The sequence below is a fragment of the Bos grunniens genome, chromosome 5, assembly GCF_055505025.1.
Source record: "Bos grunniens cultivar Pamir isolate PY7600 chromosome 5, Bosgru_T2T1.0, whole genome shotgun sequence".
In the NCBI taxonomy this organism is placed as follows: domain Eukaryota; kingdom Metazoa; phylum Chordata; class Mammalia; order Artiodactyla; family Bovidae; genus Bos; species Bos grunniens.
Genome location: NC_141169.1, coordinates 10,884,261 through 10,911,248, shown reverse-complemented (window position 1 = coordinate 10,911,248; position 26,988 = coordinate 10,884,261). Strand labels below are relative to the sequence as shown.

The 26,988-nt window shown below is 36.0% G+C and overlaps 1 protein-coding gene across 12 annotated transcripts in view; it reads right to left on the bottom strand.

Moving 5' to 3' along the window:
• The window catches only part of PTPRQ (protein tyrosine phosphatase receptor type Q), a 295,980-nt gene that overhangs the window by 104,090 nt on the left and 164,902 nt on the right, over window positions 1-26,988 (bottom strand). For 11 of the 12 annotated variants that reach the window (XM_086398851.1, XM_086398846.1, XM_086398848.1 and 8 more), the window contains exon 44: window positions 3,244-3,567. In XM_086398851.1, the coding sequence (XP_086254977.1) occupies window positions 3,244-3,567 (324 nt within the window). Of the gene's footprint in view, window positions 1-898; window positions 1,091-3,243; window positions 3,568-26,988 lie in introns of those variants that run through there. The other variant, XM_086398858.1, reaches the window with a different exon arrangement.

The following is a 26,988-nucleotide window of genomic DNA, read 5'->3' as shown; positions in this document are numbered from 1 at the left end:
AAAATTCAACTTCCTAGTTTCCTTTGCCAGCTTTTGAATTGATCAGGTAAGTCATTTAGTGCTAACTGAACATCTACCACCACCCTGTCTAGAGTGCTCAAGATGAGGCATTTACAAACTCCAATTCCTGGCTCGCTGTAGGAGGAAGAAGCAGCTACTATCCAAGGGAGATGCTCAGGAGGAGGAGGGCTGGAAGCCTCAGGGGCAGCAGATGTACAGGGATACAGTCTATTTTAACCCAAGTAAGTAACATGAAGTGTGAGTCACCCAGTCATGCCCGACTCTTTGCAACCTATGGAGCCCACCAGGCTCCTCTGTCCATGGGATTCTCCAGACAAGAATACTGGAGTGGGTAGCCATTCCCTTCTCCAGGGAATCTTCCCAGCCCAGGGATCGAACTCAGGTCTCCTGCATTGCAGGCAGATCCTTTACTATCTGAGCCACCAGGGAAGCCCATTTTAACCAAAGGTAGCAAATTAGTTGCCCACAGGCTAGATTTGGACTACTGACATGTCTGGTTTGAAAAACTTAAAGTTTTTAAATTTAAAACAACTTATTACAGCAAGAAGTTGAGTATTTTCACCATAAAAAATTTAGCTTTCCTATTTCTCTGAACACATCTTACATCCTAATAGCATGACTTCTCTGTAAGACAGTAATCAGCCAGGGCTGAGTAGAGGTTGCCCCATAGACAGCACCTTTTGTTAATTTGCCGTGGTGTTCACCTCTCTCAGAGAAGGCAATGGCACCCCACTCCAGTACTCTTGCCTGGAAAATCCCATGGATGGAGGAGCCTGGTAGGCTGCAGTCCATGGGGTTGCTAGGAGTCAGACACGACTGAGCGACTTCACTTTCACTTTTCACTTTCATGCATTGGAGAAGGAAATGGCAACCCACTCCAGTGTTCTTGCCTGGAGAATCCCAGGGACAGGGGAGCCTGGTGGGCTGCCGTCTATGGGGTCGCACAGAGTTGGACACGACTGAAGCGACTCAGCAGCAGCAGCAGCAGTCACCTCTCTCAACCACCTTACATCAGCAGTCTGCTTCATTCATTATGGTACCTGTATGATGTCTTCAGTAACAGTTGTCCCTGTGATTTTAACATGTATTAATTCAGTGTCCCATTCTTCTCTCACTTGTAATTCTAATTATTGTTATTGGCTGAAACAACTAAAATGCCTCACTTTACCTATGTTCTAATCTCTAAGCACCTGTTTCTTTCTGTATTCTAGTCACTTAGATTGTAAGAGTTATTTCTTTTCAAAGTTAACAGAGTAAACATAACTACACTTATTGACTAAACCAGCTTGAACTTGATTTTTTCCCATATTTTCCTTTTCTTTTTATGGCTCTGTCATCCTCTCTATTCCCTGATTTGGAAAACAGTTCATGCTCCCTCATCCATTTTAGCTTATTCAGTCAAGTTTAACTCCTTCAGGAGATATTTATGGAGTGCCTCCTGTTGCCAGGTACCATTCTAGGCAACAAGGAAATAGTAATGATCAAGAAAAAAATCTAAAAATAAGCAAATACATAAAAATGATCAGGTAATTATAAATTTTCATTAAGACGATATTCTTGAAATACACTGTGTGGCTGTTTTAGATTGGGTGGTCAGGGAAATTCATTCTGAGTAGGAATTATTCAGCAGAAGTATACATTATAAAAAGCTGCTCATGCAAAGATGGACACAGAAAAGCATTCTGAAGCAAAGGAACAGGGCATGCAAAGCCCCAAGTTCTAGGACTTCAGTGTGTTCAAGCAACAAAAATTATCCAGTATAAGTGGAGGATAATGAGTAATGGGGAAATGATAATGGATGAGGTTAGAGAGTTAGGTAAGAGTCAAGTCACATAAGGGCTTTGTTAAACATATTAAGAAATTTGAATTGAATTCCAAGAGCAATGGAGATTCATTGAAAAGCTTTATATAAGGAAGTGACATCATCTGATTTACATTTTAAAAGATGAGTATGAAAGCCAAGGAGGTCAGTTAGGTTAAGGCAGTGGGAGCAGTTAAGAAGGACAGGACTAATAGCAATGCAAAAGGAGGGATGTGTTTAGACAGTATGGTAAAAATAAGTCATTAGCAGAGTAGAGGAGGAAAAGAACAGTGCAAGATTCTCATTTTCTACATTTGGATGCTGAGAAGGCTTAGTGTTTAGATCACGTTAATTTTGAGAGGATATTACACACATCTGCCCAATGATGTCAGTTCATCAGGTACATATACTGATTGGGTTCTAGGGAACAGTCAGACCTAAAAATAGATATTGGAGAATGATCACTATATAAGGAGACTTTAAAGCCATAGGACAGGATAAAGTCTCTTAAGGTAGGATCTCCTAGGTATTAGGCATTGATAAAGAAAAGGGCCAACTATGTATGTTTGAATACTCCAACATTTAGATTAGAAAAATGAGAGAGAGAGAGAATAAGCAAAGGAAACTGAGAAAGAGCTATCAGGGAGGTAAGAGAAAAGCCAGTGGGCAGACCTTACAGAAACGGAGTCCGAGTGCCACAGAGGAGAGGGTGGACAATCGTACTGAAGGCTGAATTGTCTGGATTCTATCACAAATGCTTAATTGCATTAACAAACATTCATTGAATATTTACTATACAAACATTATTCTAGGTACCCTTGGGAATAGTAACAAGAGACACATTTAGTGACCACCCCCCCAAAAAAAATAAAAGCTCTGGATCAAAGTTTATTTCACTATTTATAAAGATCTACAATAGCATCAGTGGAACTCCATGTGCATGTGTATAAATTGTGTGTGTGTGTGTGCGTGCACGTGCGCACGTAAGCCTACAATCACTGACAAGGTGGTAAAGCCTGACTTAAGAGCAGCAGAGCTTCCAGATATGAAGGGAAAATGTAAGCAAAGCCAAAGGGTACTCAGTGGCCATCAGTACAGCCTGATGAGAGACCACAGAGAAGACCATAATGCTTGCAATTTAAGACTCTATGACCTTGATACAATTCTGAAGTTTGAGAAAAGCCCTAATAATGGCTGAAATTGAACTTCCCATTAGCATTCAATTCAATAAAAATTAAATGCTATGATGGTGATGATGTTATTTAAGCAAGTAGGGCAACCAGTTAATTTTAAAATATAAAACTAAAGTAACAAGAGCAATCTTTACCTATATCCTGAATAACTCCTATGGAAAAACATTTAAAGAGCTTTTTCTTGAATCCAAAATTAATATATACATACATACACAGGACAATACTTACAACCAGGCAGGGTTTGGGTAGATATCCAATTTGAAGCATTGCCATAACCAGCATTGGTGCTGGCAGCCACTTGGAATCTATACCATCTAAATTTCTTCAATCCATATACTGTCTCTTCAGTTAGGTCAGCTTCATAGAGGTACTGAATTTTTTGATGTTCAACACAGTCTTCAGAGTCCCATTCTCTGCATTTTTTAGCCCGAAGTTGAGTGGTAATCTTGTAGTTTTGGAAGTAGCCAAAGATACTGTCAGGTCTCATCCATGTCAATGTTGCACTAGTTGACTGAACATTAGAAAAGGCAATATTCATGGGAACACTGGGAACTACAAATTAAAGGGAAAAAATGAAAACAATTAGAATTACTGAACACTGTGTAAATGGGATGAAGAAACAGGATTTACAAATATTTTTTTACTATGCACGTAATGGTGATCTCTTATTACAACTGCCCTTAGATTAATACGCCCACATTTAATGAGCAGAAACTTACAGTGAGGCTTCAGAGAGCAATGATTCTAAGGGTTAGGGGACAAAACAATTGTGATATTTTTATTCCTAACTTTGCTCCCAAATTTACTCACAAGTTGCTTATAAAAACTTACTTTAGTTCCTTATATAAACACTGGTACAAAGGAAAATTGCATGCTTATATAATCCTTTGTATTTTCAGAGGTATGGTCTGAGTTTTGCTATTCAATTCCCAAGAAAGACATTCTTATATTTAAATGACTAGATAGAGATAAGCACAACTTACAGTAAACGCTGATGATAAAATAAAGAAACATTAGTGACTGAATTAATAATTTATACAATTGGGTAATTTTTATTTTATGTTGCACATATTTAAAATTAGTAAAACTCTTTCTAGAACACCATCAACCACACTGACATTTACACACAGAATAAGGTATCATCTACAATCATATTGTCCTACTTGGGATCATTATCAGATTTCACATTTCTACAGGTTTGCTATATGCATACTACGTGTCAGGCTCTGGGGTTGGTGTTAGGAAATCAAAATACCCAGGCTTATGTTTTGTTTTCAAGAAGTAGCCACTTATTTGACAATAAATTTAAGTGTATTATAGTGGGAAATATAAAAGAACAATGACTTCAGTGATGTGGCACTTTCTTCAGCCATGCCTGCCCTTGCATGTGTGCAAGGACCTTCGCTCAAAAGGCTGAGATAGGAATGATACCAATGATTTGTATGAAAATTACACTATTCATAAAACATTATGTTAATGTATGCATTAAAGATAAAATTAAAAAATGAGTTAGAAAATTATTCATTAAAAACTCATTCATTCCTAAACATAGCATATTCCGATTTCAGTAAATACCCCCACCAAAGAAGCCCAACAAAACATACAGCATTTTGCATGATGATTGCATGAGTGTGTGCTCAGTCTCTAAGTTGTATCCAACTGTTTGCGACCCCATGGACTGCAGCCCACCAGGCTCCTCTGCCCATGGGATTTCCCAGGGAAGAATACTAGAGTGGGTTGCCGTGTCCTTCTCCAGGAGATCTTCCTGACCCAGAGATCAAACCCATATCTCCTGCATTGGCAGGAGGATTCTTTACCACTGAGTCACCAGGGAAGCCCGCATGATGATTACTGTTATGGAAAAAAATAAGAAAGGGAAGAAGAGTTCCCAAGGATAGCGAAATTTTAAGCTGAGTAGTCAGAGAGAAAGCCTAACTGATGAGGAGACATGAAGTTCCTGATGAAGGTAGGGAAGCTAACCATGTGAATATTTTGAGGAAGAACATTCCCAGCAGAGGCAAATGCATGATGACACTCCTAGGCTGGAATCATGCCTGGTAATATTTGAAGAATAAAAAAGAGGCCAGTGGGCTAGTAGGAGGTGAGATCTGAAAAAAAACACTGAAGACTTGACTGTATATGACCACGTGTAGAACATTGGTATGACTCACTTGAGCAGGAGTAATTATGAGTTCTAACATACATTTTCACAGAATCACTCTAGCTGTTTTGTTTAGAATGGACAAGGGAGAGAGGGTGAAAACAGAGTAATTAGTTAGCAATTGCAATGTCAGCATAAGACATCATGATGGCCTGCAGCAGAACTGAAGCAGCAGAAATGAAGTATTCAGATTCTGAATATATTTTGAAGGACAGCTGACGATTTGCTGACATGTGACATATGAGGTAGAAGACAGAAAGAGGAGTAGAGGAAAGCTCTAAGGTCCTCAGGTGCAAAAAGAAAGATAAAGTCATTATTCACCAAGAAAGGGATGACTGTACAAGAAGTAGACGGTGCAGAGCAAGACTAAGGATTTCTTTTGAGCTTGTTAACTTTGAATTGCCTATCAGATACCCAGAAGAGGTCAAATAATAGATGTATGCATGAGTCTGGAGTTCTGTAGAGAGGTCTGGACTTGAGTTAAAAAATTTGAATGTTCTCTTAAATTTTTACAGCATTATCTACAGACAATTTTTTAATATGAATATTAATTGTATTACACAAGTCAATCCCACAAATAGCTATATCAACATTAAAAAATTTAATAAATGGCCAAATCAATCTGGATTGAATTGTCTCATCCAATAATAGTACATCACAACTCTATTTCCATGGCTCAAAAACAGCAAATCAATTTGGTCGAGTCAAATAAAAGTCAAAAAAGTTTGTTTTTTTTTAAAGATACAAACTGGAATAGTTGATATTATCATCCTGTACAGGCATAGCCTAAAATTTGATATTTATTTCTATTTGTTTTACAGACCTATAGATTATATCTTAATATTGCCTAAATCTGAAAAGGGGTTTCCCAGGCGGTTCAGTAGAAAAGAATCCACCCGCCAATGCAGGAGACACAGGAGACATGAGTTTCAGCTCTGGATCAGGAAGATCTCCTGGAGAAGGATATGGCAACCAACTCCAGGATTCTTGCCTTGGAAATCCCATGGACAGAGGATCCTGGCAGGCTAGAGTCCATGGGATAGCAGAGTTGGACGTGACTGAGCAACTGAGTATACACACACGAAACTGGAAGAGAAGAAAAAGTCTAATGCAATAGAAAACAAATAGTAGATTACTTAAAGCTATATGATCATATACAATTAGCCTGTTTTCAAATATTTAACATGTTTTATCATATCTTGCTGTATTTAATCAAACATTAACCTCTAAAAAAGTAGCCTTACAAACAGAACACTTACTAGACTACTTATAGCATACTCCCTCTTGTATGTTTAGTTATGTATAAAAGCAATTAGAGAAAAAGTTATTTTTAAGGAAAATGTACCTTTTCCTTAAAAATAAGGAAAAAAGAAGTTCATAATTGGCTAAAAAGTAGAATTTCCATTATTTATTGAAATCCTTCAGCCACTAAATTTTAATTCAGAGTACTTCATGATAAGATACATTTCAAACTAATCTAACACAGACCAGAGAAACCTGACTGATTTGGGGGTTCAGAAAAAATTTTAAAAGGAAAGACTGCATAAGAACAGAGAAGATTTCACTAACTATAAAGGCAGAGATTCAAGAAGAGGAGGGTAATGTGACCCAAATCAAGTTCACTATGGCTTATAATTCACATTGGCAATAACAAAGAGAGTCTGGGGACATACTACATCATGATTATAGATCGTTTGTCAAGCAATAGAAAGCTGTATCAAGCTGTCAGAATGAGACGTTCAGAAGTACATCTTTTCAAATCCAGTCATACTCGCAAATAGGTAAAGGGACAAATTCATAGACCATTTGATTTGTTCAGCAAAGAAGAAATAAGATGGTAGCAATAGGAAAGAAGTGAATTTTTAGATCTATTTTGGTGGTAGAATCCATAGAACAGGCAGATGAATCAGAAGATCACAGAATCAGAATTTGACGGCAGCTCAGAGATGATCTCTGTCAACCTGTCTTTTTACGTCTGACCTTTATGGAGGCAGATCTCCCTAAGAATTTCAGTATATATGCCTTCTTCCAGGCTTCCCTGGTAGGTCAGACAGCAAAGCATCTGCCTGCAATGCAGGAGACCCAGGTTTGATCCCTGAGTGGGGAAGATCCCCTGGAGAAGGAAATGGAAGCCCACTTCAGTATTCTTGCCTGGAAAATCCCATGGACGGAGGAGCCTGGTAGGCTGCAGTCCATGGGGTGGCAAAGAGTCGGACACGACTGAGTGACTTCACTTTCTCCTTCTTCTATGCCTTCTTCCAGTTTTTCAACCAAACACTGATATAGGCGCTGATGCAAAAAAAAATTTCCAGCTGCAATTAAGAATCCAAATCGGTTTACTTTAAAATAAGGAGAGGGGACTTCCCTGGTGGCCCAGTGGCTAAGACCCTGCTTTCCCAGTGCAAAGGACTTGGGTTCAATCCCTGGTCGGGAAACTAGACCCCACATGTCACAACGAAGACCTGGAATAGGCAAATAAGTAAATAAATACTCTAAAAATAAAGACTAAAACAATATGTATTAAAATAGAGATTATCCAAGGGCCCTGATTTTATAACGAATCCTTTAAAAGCAGAGAGGTGTTTTTTTTTGGGGGGGTGGGGCGCGGCAGGGCTAGTTACCAAAGAGGAAGTATTTTAAGCAAGAGATTAGATTCAATGTATGAATATTTCTCAACTACTGGCTTTGAAGAAGGAAGGGACCACCTGACAAAGAATTCAGGACCTCTCTAGGAGTTAAAGACAGTCCTTGGCCAAAAGCCAGCCAGGAATTGGGGATCTTAGTTCCACAACTGTAAGAAAGTGTATTCTGCCACAACCATAGTAGCTTGGAAGAGAACCTTCACCCCACATGAGCACTTACCCCATGGAAGCTTGATTTGACCTTGTGAGACTTCGTGAGACTCTGAGAATCCAGGCATAGCACACCAGTAGGACTCTGACCTACAGAACTGTTCTCTAATAAATGGGTGGGTGTTGTTTTTTAAATCACTAAGTTTGTGATAATTCATGACCTACAATAGAAAAGTAATACAACTTTCCACTAACAAATGACCAGTCTCTACTTATCTAACCTGTTCTTAAACACACAAAGGCAAACTCAAAATCTTGAGGGGCTTTTTAAAAAATTGATTCCAGAGCACTCTATTAGTTTGTACAGCCTTCCTTATTTTAAACTGATATCTCTTATAAATCCTAGTTTGACACTGAAAATCCACCATAAGCAGGCCTAATTCTATTTTCATTTACACTTTACATCAACATTTATACCAAAGATCTATAAAGGTTTTTGTTCTGCCTTCATATCAATAAAAAAAGATTGAGCAATTACTCCAAATTTATTTATATATTATATATATATACATAAATGCCAACCTACATGTTAGATTGTGTCTCTGAAGGTCTAGACTAATTCTTGGAACAAAACAGGCATTTAAAAAATATTTCTGAAAGTATGAACAAATAAATAAGAGGGTATTACAGGAGATTTTATTTAGATAGACAATCACCAGACTGTTTCTGATGAATTATAATTTAATAGGAGATCTGACAGACAAGATGTAGCCTCCCTGGTGAAAAACATCATGTTAAGATGCTTGAATAAGAAAACATAGCACAGTGGAAACACGTGAAGGCTACTGGGTATACCAGGAGGTGAATGGGAAGACAAAGTTATAGGTGTAAGCCAGAATCAGATAATGTTGAGCCTTGTAGGCTAGATTCAAGATTTTTAGTTTTATCCTAAGTGCAGTGGGAATACTTGATAAGTATTGTATTGCCTTTTAATTTGCATTAAAACCATTGACTGCTTTTGTCCCATAAGATCCAGTGTGTATGATCAGAAATTTCCTTTCTTTCTAGTCCATCACCAACTACTCCTTTCCTGTTTCCTTTACCGAGGGTTTACTAAGCAGCTAGAGGTGGGAGGAAAAAAGGATGCATTCTCTATTTAGGAGCTGGAGAAGGCAAAAGAGGCTACCCTTTCCTTGTATTTCAGCAGAAGGGATGATGAGATGCACATGGCTCTCTGATCAACTTTTTTATTCCCTCAGATTTCAGGAAAGAAGACTTTAATGGCAAAGTCTGTGGCACAGTAAAAAAAAAAAAAAATTCAGCAGATTAATATTGGTTCACAGGCTCTACAGCAGATTAATATTGGTCCACAGGCTCTACATTCTGTAATTAAGTTTTGCAGAGAAGTAAAGGTCTAGATAGGACAGTACTTTAACTTGGCAAAGGAGCAAGATCTATACAAGTTATTCTAACCTAACTAAAGGAAGAGTAACAATAAATGCAATTGCCTTCCTTATGACAGCACAGGCATGGGCCTTGCACAAGACACCCAGAGTCTGGCATGGATGGGCCACTCAGTAAGTGCTGATATTTGACTAAATTATGGTTCATAACACAGTCCTTTGGTTTTCATGTGCTACAAAAATTTGTCCACACTTTTCACTCAAATGTATTTAGAAAGATGAACCAGAAATAAATCTAATCTGAGGCCAAATATATAGTATAACTTCATAGACAGTTTTTTTTCCTTAACAAAGCTACCTGATGTGCATATAAATAACTAGCAGTAAACTTCATTTATATCCAGCATCTTCTCTTTTGATGAACTGTGTGTTGAACTAGACTATTTCAAGGCAACTGCCCTATTGAATTACAGATACAAAAAGGATTACACTCATTTTAGCATGGAGAATCAGATTTCCATTCTTTAAGAATGACTAAAAACCTCAAACTTTTTCTATTCACAGATGGTACTCATTTGAACACATCATTCCATGCTTCCTGGAATAATCACGCAGCTTGCTTAGATTTTCTGAACATGACTGAACTGTGATGAAGCGATCAACATTCTCTGCCAAGGTATTCCGTAAATTATATTTTTATTCATAAATTATTCTTATCAGAGAAATACTTTTATCACGGTTGAAATGAAGTCTACAGATCTATACAAGTAAAATTTGTTAACGGTTTAAATGCATATCAGCTTTTAGTGATTACTTAGTATATCCCACTTAGAAGGTGAAAATGTGTATAAAATATAATTACTCTCTAAATGTCTGAATATCAGTTATTAGAAGTTGCTACACTCTTAGGATGGTAGCATTAACCTGGTTAACTGTGGTAATATGGAGACCAAGTTTCCTTAATTCTTAGTCATGACTGCATACATTTATCTTCAAGCACAGATACACTCTCTTTTAAGCAAAACAAATGTCTGAAAATTTTATATTTATAAATATCTATAAAACTTACCAAAGTATCAACACAATCTTTCCTAGTTTAGGAATATTTTTGTCTGTACTGATTTTAGATAAACTACAAAACACAAGGTACAAATATATGATCTGAGCATAAACAAACAAAAATACAGTTTGCTAACACCAAAATAATATGGCTCAATATAAACATAGAAATGCCTGCAAAATTAAGTGCAAAAAAATTTTCTCATACCAGATAAATTTTGCACTAACTTGAATTTAATCAATATCATTTACTAGGCATTCAGATTGAGTGGTGTGCCAAGTCTTAGGGTATAAATATATATGAAAGTAATTTAGCCAATAGAAACTATCACATACAGGTGATGCCAAAAGGAAGATTCCAAGGAAAGAGAAGGTCTGGGAGGTATAACCTGAAGGAGCAATTGATGACTGCTAGAGATGAGGGAGAAATAACGTTTAAGTAGATTAATAAGGAGAGAGATACATTACGTAGCAACAAGATGTCTGTCACTGGCTGGGAAATATACCAGATTGGAGAAAAGAAATTGTAAGGAAGTTAGAAGAAAAAAATGGGGGGGCGGGGGTGGGGGAGGGTGGTGGTATTAAGTGTGGTGTTATTGAAAGGCACTGCAACTTTGAGAGATGAGCTTATATGACTATTGCAGAATGCAGAGAACAAGGGACAGAGATTAACTGGTAAAGTATAAACTTAAAGACAATCCTGAGCCTCTGTATAATAAGTTATATAAGGTAAACTTAATAGAAACTGGTTAGATACCACATATATCCAAGACAATATAAGTTACAATGATAACAAAGAATAATTAAGAACAGAGCTAAAAGAAAGAGGCAAAAGAATATTGGCCCAAAATGTGATGATATAATAGGCAGAGAAAAAACAGGGGTAAACAAGTGGAATAAACCCAAGCATTAAGTTAATAGATCAAATGTACACTGTACACTTCCTAGAAGTAGGCTATGACTTGGCTCTCATGCAACAGAAAATAATACAAAGGAAAAAATTAAGATGGTAAATCTCTGTGACCATAAATAAAGGCAAATTAAATGAACAGGAAACATGCAATAAACTCTGGTATTGAGATCAAAGGTATTGCTCTCCCACCTCTCCCTGACCCCCACCAAATCACACAAACAATACCATATAATTTAACAAACAATGTCATCAATAACGTCCTTACATGGGAAATACTTAGTATGTTTAACTTGGCTCTTTCTTTTGTCTCTCAATGTAGGTGGGTGGAATAATTATCAAACACATTTATGTAAACCTATTTCTTCAGAGATTCTAATTACTCAGTTTTAAGTACACTTCTCTCTGGCAGTCTTGCTTAAACCAGAGATAGATTCTGCAGTAGGTGAAACAAAATTTCCCAACATTTGTTATGTAAATATGATTTTAGGTGATAGTACAAAGCTGAGAATATGGAATGATGAACTCTTATTAGTATGCCAAATTAAATCATGAAACTGTCATTTTCATCAAAGAACTGAGAAACTATCCATAAACAGGACTAAGGTTTTCTAAAAAAAAATTTAAGTGTCTGTCACGGTGCACCCATAGGTAGACAATTAGGGATCCAAAATTCTATGGACCACAGCTATAATAGTTTTTAAACCAAATATTATTAAAAACATAAGATTCAGAAAAATATCTCAGTAAAACTTCAGGGTGAAAATGTCACTTTCTTGGGGAGAACTCAACAAGAAAAATGATGACACATTCTATTTGGAGGCAAAGTGAGTTGATTTGTTTTATAGAGTCATTAGTTTGAAAGCTCTATATAGCAGGTCATCTCATGAGAATATCTATCAAAATGACAACTTCGATTTGAAGTAGTTTATCAGAAGCAGTTCTTAGGGGAGTAATTATATAGCAGAATTAATTGTCTATTAAGACCACTCATGTTAATACCACCTGGAGACTAAGCTGAACTACTGACACTGAAGAAGAAATGAGAATGATGTACTGGTTAGTGCTGATTTGCTTGAGGATGGATTTGAATACATAAAATGCTAGTTTCAAATCTTGTAAGCATGAATATATAGAACTGTCTTGAGAGGAAAAGCTTAGGTTAGAGTAAGAGGTGAAAGAAATTCTGAGACCACCAAAAACCAAGAGAAAAGAACATATTTTAACAGAAAGAAGCAATTAAGGAATTCTACTCAAATCTTGAAGAGTTGTGAAATGAAAGTCACTCAGTCATGTCCAACTCTTTGTGACACCATGGACTATGCAGTCCATGGAATTCTCCACACCAGAATACTAGAGTGGGCAGCCTTTCCCTTTTCCAGGGGAATCTTCCCAACCCGGGGATCAAACCCAGGTCTCCCATATTGCAGGTGGAGTCTTTACCAGCTAAGCCACAAAGGAGTAAGAGGTAGGAAGAAACAATTTGGCTTTGAATCCATGAGGGTGAATAAACATTTAAGGGGGATGGTATTTATAGTATCAGAATAGCAGATGACCAAAAAAAAAAAAAAAAAATTGAGTCTCAGTCAAGTCAATATTTAATCCAGGGTAAATTAGAATAGGAAAAAGAAATTATAAAAATTTAAAAAAAACTCAGGTAAGCCAATAATGTCAGGCACACATTGGTACATAAGAAATATTTAACAAATAAATGAATATGTGAACAAACTAGTGGATGGATACATGGATGCATGGGTGATTACGTGGATTTCAAGAAGAAAATATCACCAATGCCATCACCAATATTGACTGATGAACAAGTGTCACCAATGCTGATTACAATCAGTTCAGTTCAGTTGCTCAGTCATGTCCAGCTCTTTGTGATCCCATGAATCGCAGCACGCCAGGCCTCCCTGTCCCTCACCAACTCCCGGAGTTCACTCAGACTCACGTCCATCGAGTCCGTGATGCCATCCAGCCATCTCATCCTCTGTCGTCCCCTTCTCCTCCTGCCCCCAATCCCTCCCAGCGTCAGAGTCTTTTCCAATGAGTCAACTCTTTGCATGAGGTGGCCAAAGTACTGGAGTTTCAGCTTTAGCATCATTCCTTCCAAAGAACACCCAGGGCTGATCTCCTTTAGAAAGGACTGGTTGGATCAAGTGCTACTTAAAACCATTCTTTTTTAAAGACTGGCTGTATGGAAAACTTTGATAGAGTAAAATATAAAAAGACTCCTGGATCAAAAGTTTGGGGAAAGTTCTATAAGTTAGACGGATTTGGGTTGTTCAAGGATTATGAGAGAGAAAGAATAAAAGGAGAGAAGTAGGGAAAAAAGTCAAGAGGAGAAAGGATCAAAGGACTGAGTGAGACTGGAGACACTGAAATAATGTTTGTGTTGTTTAGTCCCTAAGTCATGTCCAACTCTTTGGCAACCCCATGGATTGTAACCCACCAGGTTCCTCTGTCCATGGGATTACCTAGGCAAGAATACCGGAGTGAGTTGCCATTTCCTTCTCCAGGGCATCTTCCAGACCCATGGTTCGAACCTGTGTTTCCTGCACTGGCAGGCGGATTCTTTACCACTTAGTCACCTGGGAAGCCCATGAAATAATGTAGCCAATAGAAAAATCGGTTACATTTTGGATTGCCAAAATATTTAAGAACAAAAATACCATTTAAAGTCATGTATATTATTGCAATGTAAACCCTTCCTTTATGTATTCACATGTTCAGTAAGGCTATTATATATAAAAGTGCATGGTGTGACTAGAATTGTCAAAATCATGCAAAAATTTCCTGAAGTAGTCAAAAAGTTATATAAACACATTCTATTATCCCAACCTAATAAGTTTGAGAGATCTCTTCTGATCATGCCAGAATAGCTAGTGTCACACTGATCCTTCTGCAGATAACAACTATGACCTCTGTGGGCAGGGAGGGACAGCTTCTGGCTTATGGTGTCAGGGATGCAGGATTGCCAGAGTAGTTGCAAAAGGAAGAAGTCACTAAGGGGTCAGACCCAAACTCTGGGTCTGAACTCCCTAGAAATCCTCAGCCATTCTCATAATTGTGAAAGTATATAGGGCATGCCAAGAAGAGAAGTGGAAAGAAACAGATGAAAACCTTACTAGAAATTTTAGTTGCTTCCCAGTGCGGACGAGATAAAATTCAGAATTTGAATCACACCAAATTAAGCAATTAAGTAGCAAGCCTCATTTCAAAATCCCAAAAGGATCATACATTTACTTTTTTGCTCTATTGTCCCAGAATTAAGGAATTCTCTCCACAGATATGGTTGAAACCATAATCACACATTCACAGAACTATAATACAGTAATTTAATGGGTTGTTAGAATGAAAAGTCAACACTCTTCAAAAGAAGATAACAAAATCCAGAGTTTCTGCACAACATCACCAACAACATAAAATTTAGGTTTAAAAACTACTATGCAGACAGGAAAATTTCTACTGACATAAAAAAATGTATCTCATAGTCAGGAGGAAAAAGTGTTCAACAGAAAGATCACGGAATAACACAGGTGTGGGAATTAACAGAAAACTAATTTAAAGAAGCTATGATAAATATTTTATTTGACTTAATGGAAAACAAAGCAAATGAGGAATTTCAGCAGAGAAATGGAGATAAGGAAACAGAACTAAATGGAAATTATAGAGTTTATAACTATAATACCTGACATGATACTGAATTTGTTTAAGACCAGATTAAAGATGGCAGAATATAGTCAATGAACATTATGGCACATCAATACAAACCTGATCTACAGAATAAAGGGAAAAAAAGCTAGAAATTTTAATAAAGCCCTGTCCTTTAAGAGGTACGGAATTAGAATCCCAGAAGAAAAGAATAGTAAAGGGCAGAAAAATAATTTAAAAATGATGGCCCCAAATTTCTCAAATTTTAGAAAATTATTAATTTACCAATACAGAAAACTAAATGAACTCACAGCAAAATATATGCAACAGAAACCACACTAACCATATTATTATAAAATTGCTTAAAAGAAAAAATCTTGAAAATTGCCCCTTAAATAACCTTTCATACATAATAGATAGTGATATAAATAGTAGTTAACATCTCATCAGAAATAATAAGAACCAGAAGACAAAGGAAATACATCTTTAAAGAGAAAAATATTGGGTTGGGGCAACTATCAACCCAGAATTATATAATCCACAGAAAATGTTCCTCAAAAGTGAAAACAAAATAAATATATTTTCAATGAAGTAAAATCTGAATTTCATTTCAGCATACCTGCAATAGCAGAAATTCTAAATGGAGTTCTTTAGTTGAAGGAGAAATGATGTCACATATAACATATAACTGGCATAGAAGATACCAATAATGATAATTATATGGGAAACATATGGTCTTCATTTATTTTAATGTCTACTGGCTATACAAGTAAAAGTAATACCAAAAATTGTGAGGTTTAAAATGTAAATATATGCAAATCACTTAAAATATATAGATGTCAAATGTATGACAATATATATGTAATTGTACTTTTACAAAGTTCATATATTTTATGTGAAGTTGTACAATATTAATTTAACTACAATAAACTCAGGAATTATATTGTAACCCTTGATCAACCACTAAAAATAATGACAAAGAAGTATAGATAAGAATCTTATAGAGAAATTAAAACACAAAGCTAAAACCTCCAATTAAGGAGGCAATAAAGAACAGAGGAGCTAGAAAACAAATAGCAAATAGAACTAACCTCAACTAATTCAATTTAGTTTAGTTCTATTCGCTATTTGTTTTCTAGCTCTTTTTTCCTCTGTTCTTTCTTTAATGGACTTCCCGAGGGTGTCTCAGATGGTAAAGAATCTGCCTGCAATGCAGGAGACCCAGGTTTGATCCCTGGGTCTGGAAGATCCTGTGGAGAAGGGAATGGCAATGTGCTCGAGTATCCGTGCCTGGAGAATCCCATGGACAGAGGAGCCTGGTGGGCTACAGTCCATGGGGTCACAAAGAGTAGGGCATGACTGAGCGAGTAACATTTTCACTCCAACTTACTTAATTACTTTAAATATAAATAGATTAAATGCTCCATTTAGAAGACAGTGATTGTCAAATAAGATAAAAATGAAAGACCCAATTATCTGCTACCCACAAGAGAAAATTTGTACACCAGACATACAGTTTAAATATGATACAAATAATTCAAAAGTGAAGATAGAAAAAAACATACAAAACAAAACAGTAGAGCATGTGCCAATATTAATATTAGACTAAAGAATCTTTAAGGCAAGGAGGGTTTTATACCTAGAGCCTATTATACAGAGTGAAGTAAGCCAGAAAGAAAAACACCAATACAGTATACTAACGCATATATATGGAATTTAGAAAGATGGTAACAATAACCCTGTGTACGAGACAGCAAAAGAGACACTGATGTATAGATCAGTCTTATGGACTCTGTGGGAGAGGGAGAGGGTGGGGAGATTTGGGAGAATGGCATTGAAACATGTATAATATCATGTATGAAACGAGTCGCCAGTCCAGGTTTGATGCACGGTACTGGATGCTTGGGGCTGGTGCACTGGGACAACCCAGAGGGAGGGTATGGGGAGGGAGGAGGGAGGAGGGTTCAGGATGGGGAACACAGGTATACCTGTGGCGGATTCATTTCAATATTTGGCAAAACTAATACAATATTGTAAAGTTTAAAAATAAAATAAAATTAAAAAAATAAAAAATAAAAAAATAAAAGAGATAATTTATAATGATTAAAGGGTCAGTTAGGAAGTTATAACAATTATAACTGTGTATGTGTTTAATAAATAAAACTCTAAAGTACATGAACAAACTACTGACAGACTTAAAGAAGAAATAGACAAATCCACAATACATCTGGATATTTTATATTTGCTTATCAATAACTGATAGTATAATTTTTACTGAAAAGTGATAAGAATATAGATTTGTAAAACATTATCATATTGAACTAATACCTACAACTTTTATGGACAACAACTGAAAAATAGACCTTATTTTCAAATATGCATGGAAGAATATTCAACAAGATAAATTAAATGCAGAGCCATAGAAACTGTCCCAACTAATTTTTAAAAATTAATTTGTTATAGACATATTCTCTAACAATGGCAAAAAATTAAAATTTGATAATATGTAGATATCTAGAAAAGTACCAAAAATTAGAAATTAAATACATTTTTAAATAACTATGGCTCAAAGAAGAAATTTCCAAGGAAATTAGAGAATATCTTTATTTAAAGAGTCAAAAATTTTGATATATAATTTTTTATATAAAAGGAGATTTATAGCTATAAATGTTTATATTTAGAAAAAAGGGAGGCTTAAAATCATTATGTTAAGAAAAATATGCTAGACACAAAAAGATAAATACTACAAGATTGTATTATGTGTGGGCTATACAAAAGGCAAGTTTATGGAAATAAAGTGGAGCAATGCTTGCCAGGGACTGGGGAGAGAGAGGTGACGGAGGATATTGGTCAAACGGTACAAATTTTAGTTATATGGATAAGTTATAAGAAACTAATGCACAGCATGGTGACTATAGTTAATTATGATGTACTGTATACTTGAAAATGGTTAAGAGAGTAGATCTTAAGTGTTCTCACTACACACAAATAAAAGGTAAATATGTGAGGTGATGGATAGTGTGATGGGGGAATCATTTCATAATGGATACATATATCAATGCACTGCACTGAATACCTTAAATATATCCAATATTTGTTCATCAATCATACCTCAATAAAGCTGAAGAAAAAAGAAAGTAAAGAAAAAAACTATGATCTATATCCTCACCATAAAAAGAGAGAAAAAAGAAGAGCATATTAAAAGTAAAATATTTAGAAGGAAGAAAGTAACAGAGATCAAGACTCAATAAAATAAAAATTAATAAGAACATATTAAAAAATGCAAAAGTTAGTTCTTTAGATAAATTAATAAAACTCACAAACACTTGTCAAGCCATATACAAAATGATAATGCATCTGATCAAATGTGGTCCATCCCAGGAAGGTAAAGTGAAAGTCGCTCAGTCATGTCCAGCTCTTTGCAACCTCATGGACTATACTGCTGCTGCTGCTAAGTCGCTTCAGTCATGTCTGACTCTGTGCGACCCCATAGACAGCAGCCCACCAGGCTCCCCCATCCCTGGGATTCTCCAGGCAAGAACACTGGAGTGGGTTGCCATTTCCTTCTCCAATGCATGAAAGTGAAAAGTGAAAGTGAAGTTGGTCAGTCGTGTCCGATTCTTAGCGACCCCATGGACTGCAGCCTTCCAGGGTCCTCCATCCATGGGATTTTCCAGGCAAGAGTACTGGAGTAGGGTGCCATTGCCTTCTCCCCATGGACTATACAGTCCACGGAATTCTCCAGGCCAGAATACTGGAGTAGGTAGCCTTATCCCTTCTCTAGGGGATCTTCCCAACCCAGGGATTGAACCCAGGTCTCCCACATTGCAGGTGGATTCTTTAACAGCTGAGCTATAAGGGAAACCCAAGAATACTGGAGTGGGTAGCCTATCCCTTCTCCAGGGTATCTTCCCGACCCAGGAATCAAACTGGGGACTCCTGTGCTGCAGGCGGATTCTTTTTCAACTGAGCTATCAGGAAAGCCCTCAGGAAGGTAAAGTTTACTTAATATTTTAAGAATTAATCATATACCACAGTAAATAATAATTTACCATAGTAACAGAATACAAGAGAAAAAAGCATATGGTCAAGGGCATCTACAGACATCCTACAGTACACATCATACAAAACAGTGAGGGATAGATGCTTCCTCTTTCAATTGGGAACAATGCAAGGATATCCTTTTATTACATCCTTTGATATAGTATCAGAGTCTAGCCAGTGCAATGTGGTAAGGGAAAATAAATCATAGGTTTTAGAAAGAAAGAGATTAAAAATTACTTTAATTGTAGATGCAATGATATTTTTAAATGCAGAAAATTCTAAAGCAATATATACAATCTTCTATGTCCAATAAACATATTTAGCAGTTATAGGATACAATATCAAAAAAACAAAAATCACCTGTATTTCTAGATTCTACCTCAAACAACTGGTGACTAAAATTAAAATAACTCTACTTCCAATATCATAAAATATTAGATAGGAATAATTTAAACAAAAGATGTAAAATTCATTTGCTGTGAACTACAAAGCGCTGCTGAAATTAGAGTCTAAAAATGGAGACATATGCCATGTTCATGGATTACTTACTATTAAAATGACACTTCTCCCTAAATACATGAGCAGATTAAATGCAATCCCAATGAAAATGCCACAGGGTATTTTGGTAAAAATTAACAAGGTGATTCTAATTATAAAATTTGTATGGAAATACAAAGAACTAAAATAGCTAAAACAACTTGGAAAAGAACACATTTATGGAAGTCACACTACCTCATTTCATGACTTGTTTCCTACAAAACTAATAAACACAATGTGGAATTCCCGAAGGCGGACAAACAATAGACGAGGATATATTTCAGAAAGACAGTGATGTGCACACGGTCCAATATTTGCTTTTTGACAAAGCTACCAAGGTAATTAAATAAGGAAAAAGAAACTTTTTAACAAAGAGTTTTGTAAAAATTGAGCAAAAATATTAAAAAGGAACTTTAAATCATACCTCATGCTATGTATATATACAAAATTCTAGGTGATTTATGGATATAAATATTAAAGCTAAAACGATAAACTTTCTAGAATAAAAGGATAATACTTTCATGATCTTGAAGTAGGCAATTATTTCTCAGGACACAAAATGTACTAATGTGAAATTAAAAACTGCTGATTTGGATTTCATTAATATTAAAATAATCTGCTCATCCAAAGGTACCATTAAGGAAATAGTCAAGTCGTTGACTAAGAGATATTTGTTATACATACATCTAATAAAGGATGTGTATTCAAAATATATAAAGAATTCCTACAACTCAGCACTAAAAAGAAAAGCCACTCAATAAAATATAGGCTAAAGTGTTGAACAGAAAGCTCCCCAGAATGACAGACCAGTCCTCACTTTGCATGTTCTAATATGTCTGAATTTCTGTTTTTATGGTTTAATTAAATAACGCCTGACTGCCCAAAACAAGGGTTAAACTTTGTTACCTTTATATATTAACTATGAGTACTTGCATAACGTGCTTCACTGCTATTGGTTCCATCCACAAAATCGTTACATAAATAGTAGATGGAGGGACTTTCCCGATGGTCCAGTGGCTAAGACTCAGCTCCCAGTGCAGTGGGCCTGGGTTTGATCCCTGGTCAGGGAAGTAGATCTCATATCCCACAACCAAGAGTTTGCTTGCAGCAACTAAAAGATTCTGCATGCTGCAATGAAGACTGAAGATTCTAAGTGACGCAGCTAAGACTTGGCACAGCCAAATAAATAAATATTAAAAAAAAAAGACAGATATACATTATAACGTGAGGCCCAACATATCCTTTCTTTCGAAACTTATCCTTAATTGGTCACTGTGCATCTGTTACTTAGTTCATGCACAGGCAGCAAAGTGTGTAGTTACATTGCTTCCTGTCTTTCTTGTGCATATGTCACATGCCCATACGCATGTTGGAAGCTAATCTGAACTCTGAAAGGAGTATAAAAATTTGCCAAGTCATAGAAAAGATGCTCTCTTTATATCATAAGCTGAACAGTGAGAAAAAGAATGCAAGCACTCTTGATATGTTTTTAATAAAGAAAGTGAATACTTTCACTCTCATTATTTCTAATGTTTTAAATTACAGTGTATTAAATATTGCTTTTATAGTTTTTTCATTTCCTATGTATTTGTAACTGACAGGAACAGAGTTTTTAATGTAGTGGCAAACATTTTTGAAGGTTAGGGAATGAGCATCACTTTCCCCATTGATGATTAAGGTTGCTTGCACACATTATACAGACAGCTTTGCACTCATCTTTATGGCCCCACACCACCAGGCAAAGCAAAAACTGCCTTTATATGAAGGATCAATAACCATGTTAAAGGAATTGACATCATTAAACATCACTGAGATGAAATTTGAACTCATAATAAGAGAGAAGTTCTTTTATACCAGCTAGACTGTCTAAAATTATAAAGACTGATAATGCCAAATTGTGCTGACACTGAGAAGTATGACGTTGGGTGAGTATTTAAAATCATACAAGCACTTGTTAGTTTCATGAACAGTTAAAACATGGATCTAGACTATGACCCAGGAAGTCCAAAAAAAAGTTTTATATAAAAATATCGATAGCATTTTTATTCATAACAGTTTGGAACAGTTCATGCATCAGTCAAAAGAAAGTGAAAGTGTCAGTCGCTCAGTCGTGTCCTGCTCTTTGCAACCCCGTGGACCATGGCCTGCCAGGTTCCTCTGTCCATGGAATTATCCAGGCAAGAATACTGGAGGGGGTTACCATTTCCTTCTCCAGGGGATCTTCCTGACCCAGGGATCAAACCCAGATCTCCTGCATTACACACAGATTTTTTTACCCTCTAAGCCACTAGACATACAAATAATGGAGTATTCAAATGATGGAAATTGACTCAATAATAAAAGAAACAAATTGCTGAACCCTCAACAACATGAATTTCATAATTATGTTGAAAGAAATAGGCCAAATATAAGAGAGTACAATAGGTGAAGAACAAGTGAAACTAATCTATGTTGACTGAAATCAGGATAGTGGGTGTCCAAGGGAACTTTCTGTGGAAGATGGAAATGTTCTATATGGTGTTGAATGGTGGTGGTTAAAAATGGCTGTACGCCTGTGTGGAAACTCATTTAATTGTACAATTAAGTTCTGTGCATCTCACTGTATATAATTTCCCATAATTAGAAAATGTTTAAAAAAAAAGAAAAAAGCTTTCCCATTAGAACGTAACAATAATTTCAAAATAAGAAATTTAGAATAAGAATTCTAAATTCAAAATAAGAAATATAGAAAATTAAAATACTAGATACTGATACACTAATATTTTATAAACCTTGATATTATGGAAAAAATCGTGAGCTTTATTGTATTTCTCATATGTCCATACTAGAAAAGAAGCCTTACAGATTAGTCCAAGAATGCCAACAATTACTTTCAATTCTCTTTTGGTAACTGTTCAATCTTCAGGAAGATTTCCTAATAGTACTTATAATAATAGCATTCTATCCAGTTTCTAAGGAGTATGTCTCACACAGTTAATAATTTCTCTGTAATAATGTCCTAAATACAAAATTAGTTTTTAATTTCAAGTCTAAAAATGTTAGGCTGCCATACATAACAAATATTAATGTATTATTAATATTAATAGTAGCATTAATATTAACTATTAATATTAATAGCATTAATATTTGTTACATTTAATACGTTACTAATAGAATCTTGGCTTTAAAAAAAAATCTTATCTAGAGCTTCTGTGGTAGCTCAGTGGTAAAGAATCTGCCTGCTAATGCAGAAGACAAGGGTTCAATCCCTGATCCAGGAAAATTCCACATGCCATGGGGCAACAGAGCTTGTGCATCACAACTATTGAGCCTGTGCTCTAGAACCCATGAGCCACAACTGTTGAGCCCACACACCACAACTATACAGTCTGTGCTTTACAATAAGAGAAACCATTGCAATGAGAAGCTCATGCATTGTAACTAGAGAAAAGCCTGTGCAGCAACAAAGACCCAGGATAGCCAAAAGTAAATAAAATAATAAACTTAAAAAAAATCTTATCTAAAGTAGACCAATTTAATTAGTAATAAATGTCAGAAGGGCTGCCCTGGAGGCTCAGACGTTAAAGAATCTGCCTGCAATGTGGGAGACCTGGGTTCGATCCCTGGGTTGGGAAGATCCCCAGATGGAAGAAATGGCAATCTGCTCCTGGCCTGGAGAATCCCATGGAGAGAGGGGCCTGTCAGGCTACACTCCATGGGGTTGCAAAGAGTCAGACATGACTGAGTGACTTTCACACATGCAAAAATGTCAGAAAATTGAGCTACTGGATTTTACCATAGCCTTTAATTGGTATAGATTTCATTATTGTGATCCATATGGATTTATACTATCTTTCTAACCCTGCAAATTGTTTCTAAAGTAATAATTCATAATAAGGTATCCAGGCACTGAATTAATGGGTGATTCAAGGATGTGGTGAATAGGAGGTAGTGAATATTTAAATTACAATAATAAAATTAATATACTAAGAAATGTTACTTGATCTGAATTCTGAAAGTGTTTCATCATAGAGTGGCTCCTATTTATGCACATTTTATATTTACAAAATGGCTTCTTCCTCAAAAGTTGTTTTCTTATATACCATGAAAAATATTTGAAATTCACTAAGTTGAGGTTAACAATAATTTGTACAACCTACTATTTGCTTAAAGCCTTTTCTTTATATTCATACTGCACTGATTTTTTTTAATTGTCTAAATTAATGTAATATTATTAATGAAATTGTGCTATCATTAAAACCCATTTATCCTACATTTCAGAGTTTTTTCACCATTAGTAAATGTTTTTCCCTGAAGTTTATAATCTCATAAATATAAGGAGCACATTCCTGAGCCTTTAAGTCAAAAGGTTACCAAAAAGAAAGAAGAGGGGTTTTTGCATGTACACGCACATGCATAATTTACTTCAAAAGGGAAGTAAAAGAAAATAAGAAAAAAATGAGGTGAAATTGAGGAGGAGGTTGATATGTAAAGGCTGTTATGAAAAGTATCAACTACAGCTGCATAGAACAGGAATGGAAAATAGGGTAATAAGATATGCCCCAATTCCTAAATAAGTTAATAAAAATGTTGCTTGAAGAACAGCTGGCTTTAGCTGGAGCTGGAATGAAGAAAACAGTGGTTGCCTGGAGTCCACTTAATGAAAGGTATTAGAACATCAGTGGGGTCAAGGAGAATTATGCAGAGTAACTCAGATTCATTTTTTTTTTTTTTACAAAAAGGAATTACATTTAAAAGGACTTTTAAACTTATAATTTAGAATTTGATACTTATGACACAAATTCATAATGGCAAACATTACACCTTTGGAATTGATCCAGGATAAAAAATGTGATATGTGTCTAGAAACTATAAAATTTCCTAGAATGGCTTCAGTATTTCATAGATCTTATTAACTCATAGTATTTTTAATATTATAGGTTAAGCACATATATGATCATAGAAAATTAGTTTTCCTAAACTTTAAATCCATATTTGGACAGAAGTATGTAAATATACTTACAACATAAACATCCCTGCACAAATTAATGAAATTCATATTATATTCCTGAATTTCCCTACTCCATAATGACTCTATTTAGATACTGTGAAATAATGAGAAAAAATATTTTCATTCCAATAAGTACAAATGATCAGGTAAATTTCTAAGGTAAGTGAAGTATCATAATATAGTAGAAAGAGTCCTGGATTTGCAAGAGTTCTGCTAATAATTAGCTAAAGCAAACTCAGTAGATAGTAAGCCTCTATGCTTCATTTCCCAAATTTGCAAAATGAAATGACTGATGGGATTATCTCTGAAATCTAATGAAGACCTAAGATTATATAAATTTTAAAAGCATAAGAAAATAATTGTTTTGTAGTAGTTTTCCTAGTAGCCCCTGACAGAGTACTTCGTACACATTAAATAACTTATTCTTGAATATATGGATAAAAAGGGTACTACGCTTGATATTCAACAAATCCTCACAAATGAACTTCAGGCTTTCAAGATGGAGTAGATATATTCACCCAGTTCCCTCCACAAAGTACAACTAAACCCATGGACATTAAATATAAAACAAACATAAGCTTCTGAAAGGTGGTGAGAAGACAAAGCAACTAGGGAACTCAGGACCCAGGGAACAGCGCAACAGTGAGCTCCCTGGGTTTTCCTTTTTGCCGCGTATATCCCCAAAGCCAGCAATCCCCAACTGCACCCAGCTCAGACTGAAAAAGCCTCAGTAAAAGCTTGCTCCCTCTAACAGAAAAAACAAACAAAAAACAAAACAGTGCAGCCTGGGCAAGATAGAAAACGTTTAGACAATAACAGCTCTACCCAAAAGCTACAGAAAAAAGGCTGTGGTCCCTCTTCCTCCCATGACAACAAAGGCCAAGTGAAGAAACTAGTCTTCTGCCTTCACTAGGCAGTAATCCCCACCATCTTTGATAGAGTGAGGCAAAATAGCAAGCCAGAACTTCCACCCTTTCCAGAGGGATTAAGATCTGTCCACCACGTCGGTGGAGGATATGGGGAAAGCAGTTACGAGGCACTCTTCTTGGTGGAAGCTTCATGGGCAGCCTTCTTTCTCATGCTCACCCAGCATCCTCCCCTTGGGTGTCAACAAAAGGCCAAATGGGAAACTTGGATTTCTCCCCACATCTGGCAGTAATGGAGATGTGCTCTCATTTTCTCTACTAGAGTGCTATCAAAGGAAACCATCACAAATTTAATATCCCTAGGAGTTATAGGACTATTCAAAGCATCTATTAATAATTCATATTAGCTGAGCTGTGGTCACTGTGATTTTAAAGAGTAACTTCATTTCATCCAAGGTGCAACATTGTTGGTATTATCCCCTTATTATCCTTTTGATATCTGCAGTGTCCGTAATGATCTCATTCCTAAATACTGGTAAATCTGTGACTTCTTTTTTCCTTTCTTGGGCTCACTAGAAGCCTGTCAATTTCATCCTTTCAAAGAACCAGTTCTTTGTTTACCTGATTTTTCCTCTTGCTTTCTGTTTTTTATTTCATTGATTTTGTTTTTGGTTTTATTATTCACATCCTTCAGTAGATCTTCCTTTTCTTTTTCTAGACTCTAGTTGGGCCGTGGCAGCGGGAGGGGGTGGGGGGGGCGGCGGGGGAGGAGTTAGATTATTAACCTGAGGTGTTTCTTCTTTTCCAATGTATGCATTTAGTGATAGAAATTTCCCTCTCTTCACTGCTTTAACTGTTTCACACATTTTGATATATTGTGTTTTCATTTCATATCAACTCAACACATTTTAGTTTACTGTATTTTTTATTTCTCTTTTCTTTTTGGCAAATGTATTATTTAGAAGTGCCACTTTTTACAACTGATTTGATGTACATTTCACCTCCCATTTTTCATCCTGAGAGCCTTAAACTTAATTTTAAAACTCCTCAAAAAGATATCTCCATGCCTAGATGGTTCCACTAAAGAACTCTGCCAAATGTTTAAAGAAGAATTCCCAGGGGGCGCTAGTGGTTAAGAACCCAACCCGCTTGCCAATGCAGGAGACTTAAGAGTCAAGGGTTTGACCCCTGAGTCGGGAAGATCCCATGGAGAAGGAAATGGCCACCCACTCCATTATTCTTGTCTGGAAAATTTCATGGACAGAGGAGCCTGGTGAGACTAGAGTCACAAAGAGTTGGACATGACTGAAGTGACTACACACCACACCATCTGTTCCAGAAATTAGAAGAGATTTGTATTATTAAGCTAGTATTCCCTGATACTGAAACTAGACAAAGACAGTGAGATGCATCACGGAAAAAAGGGAGAGGGCTCAGATCAATAAAATTAGAAACAAAAAAGGAGAAGTTGCAACAGATAACACAGAAATACAAAGGATCATGAGAGACTACTACAAGCAATAAATGGTCAACCTAGAAGAAATGCACAAATTCTTA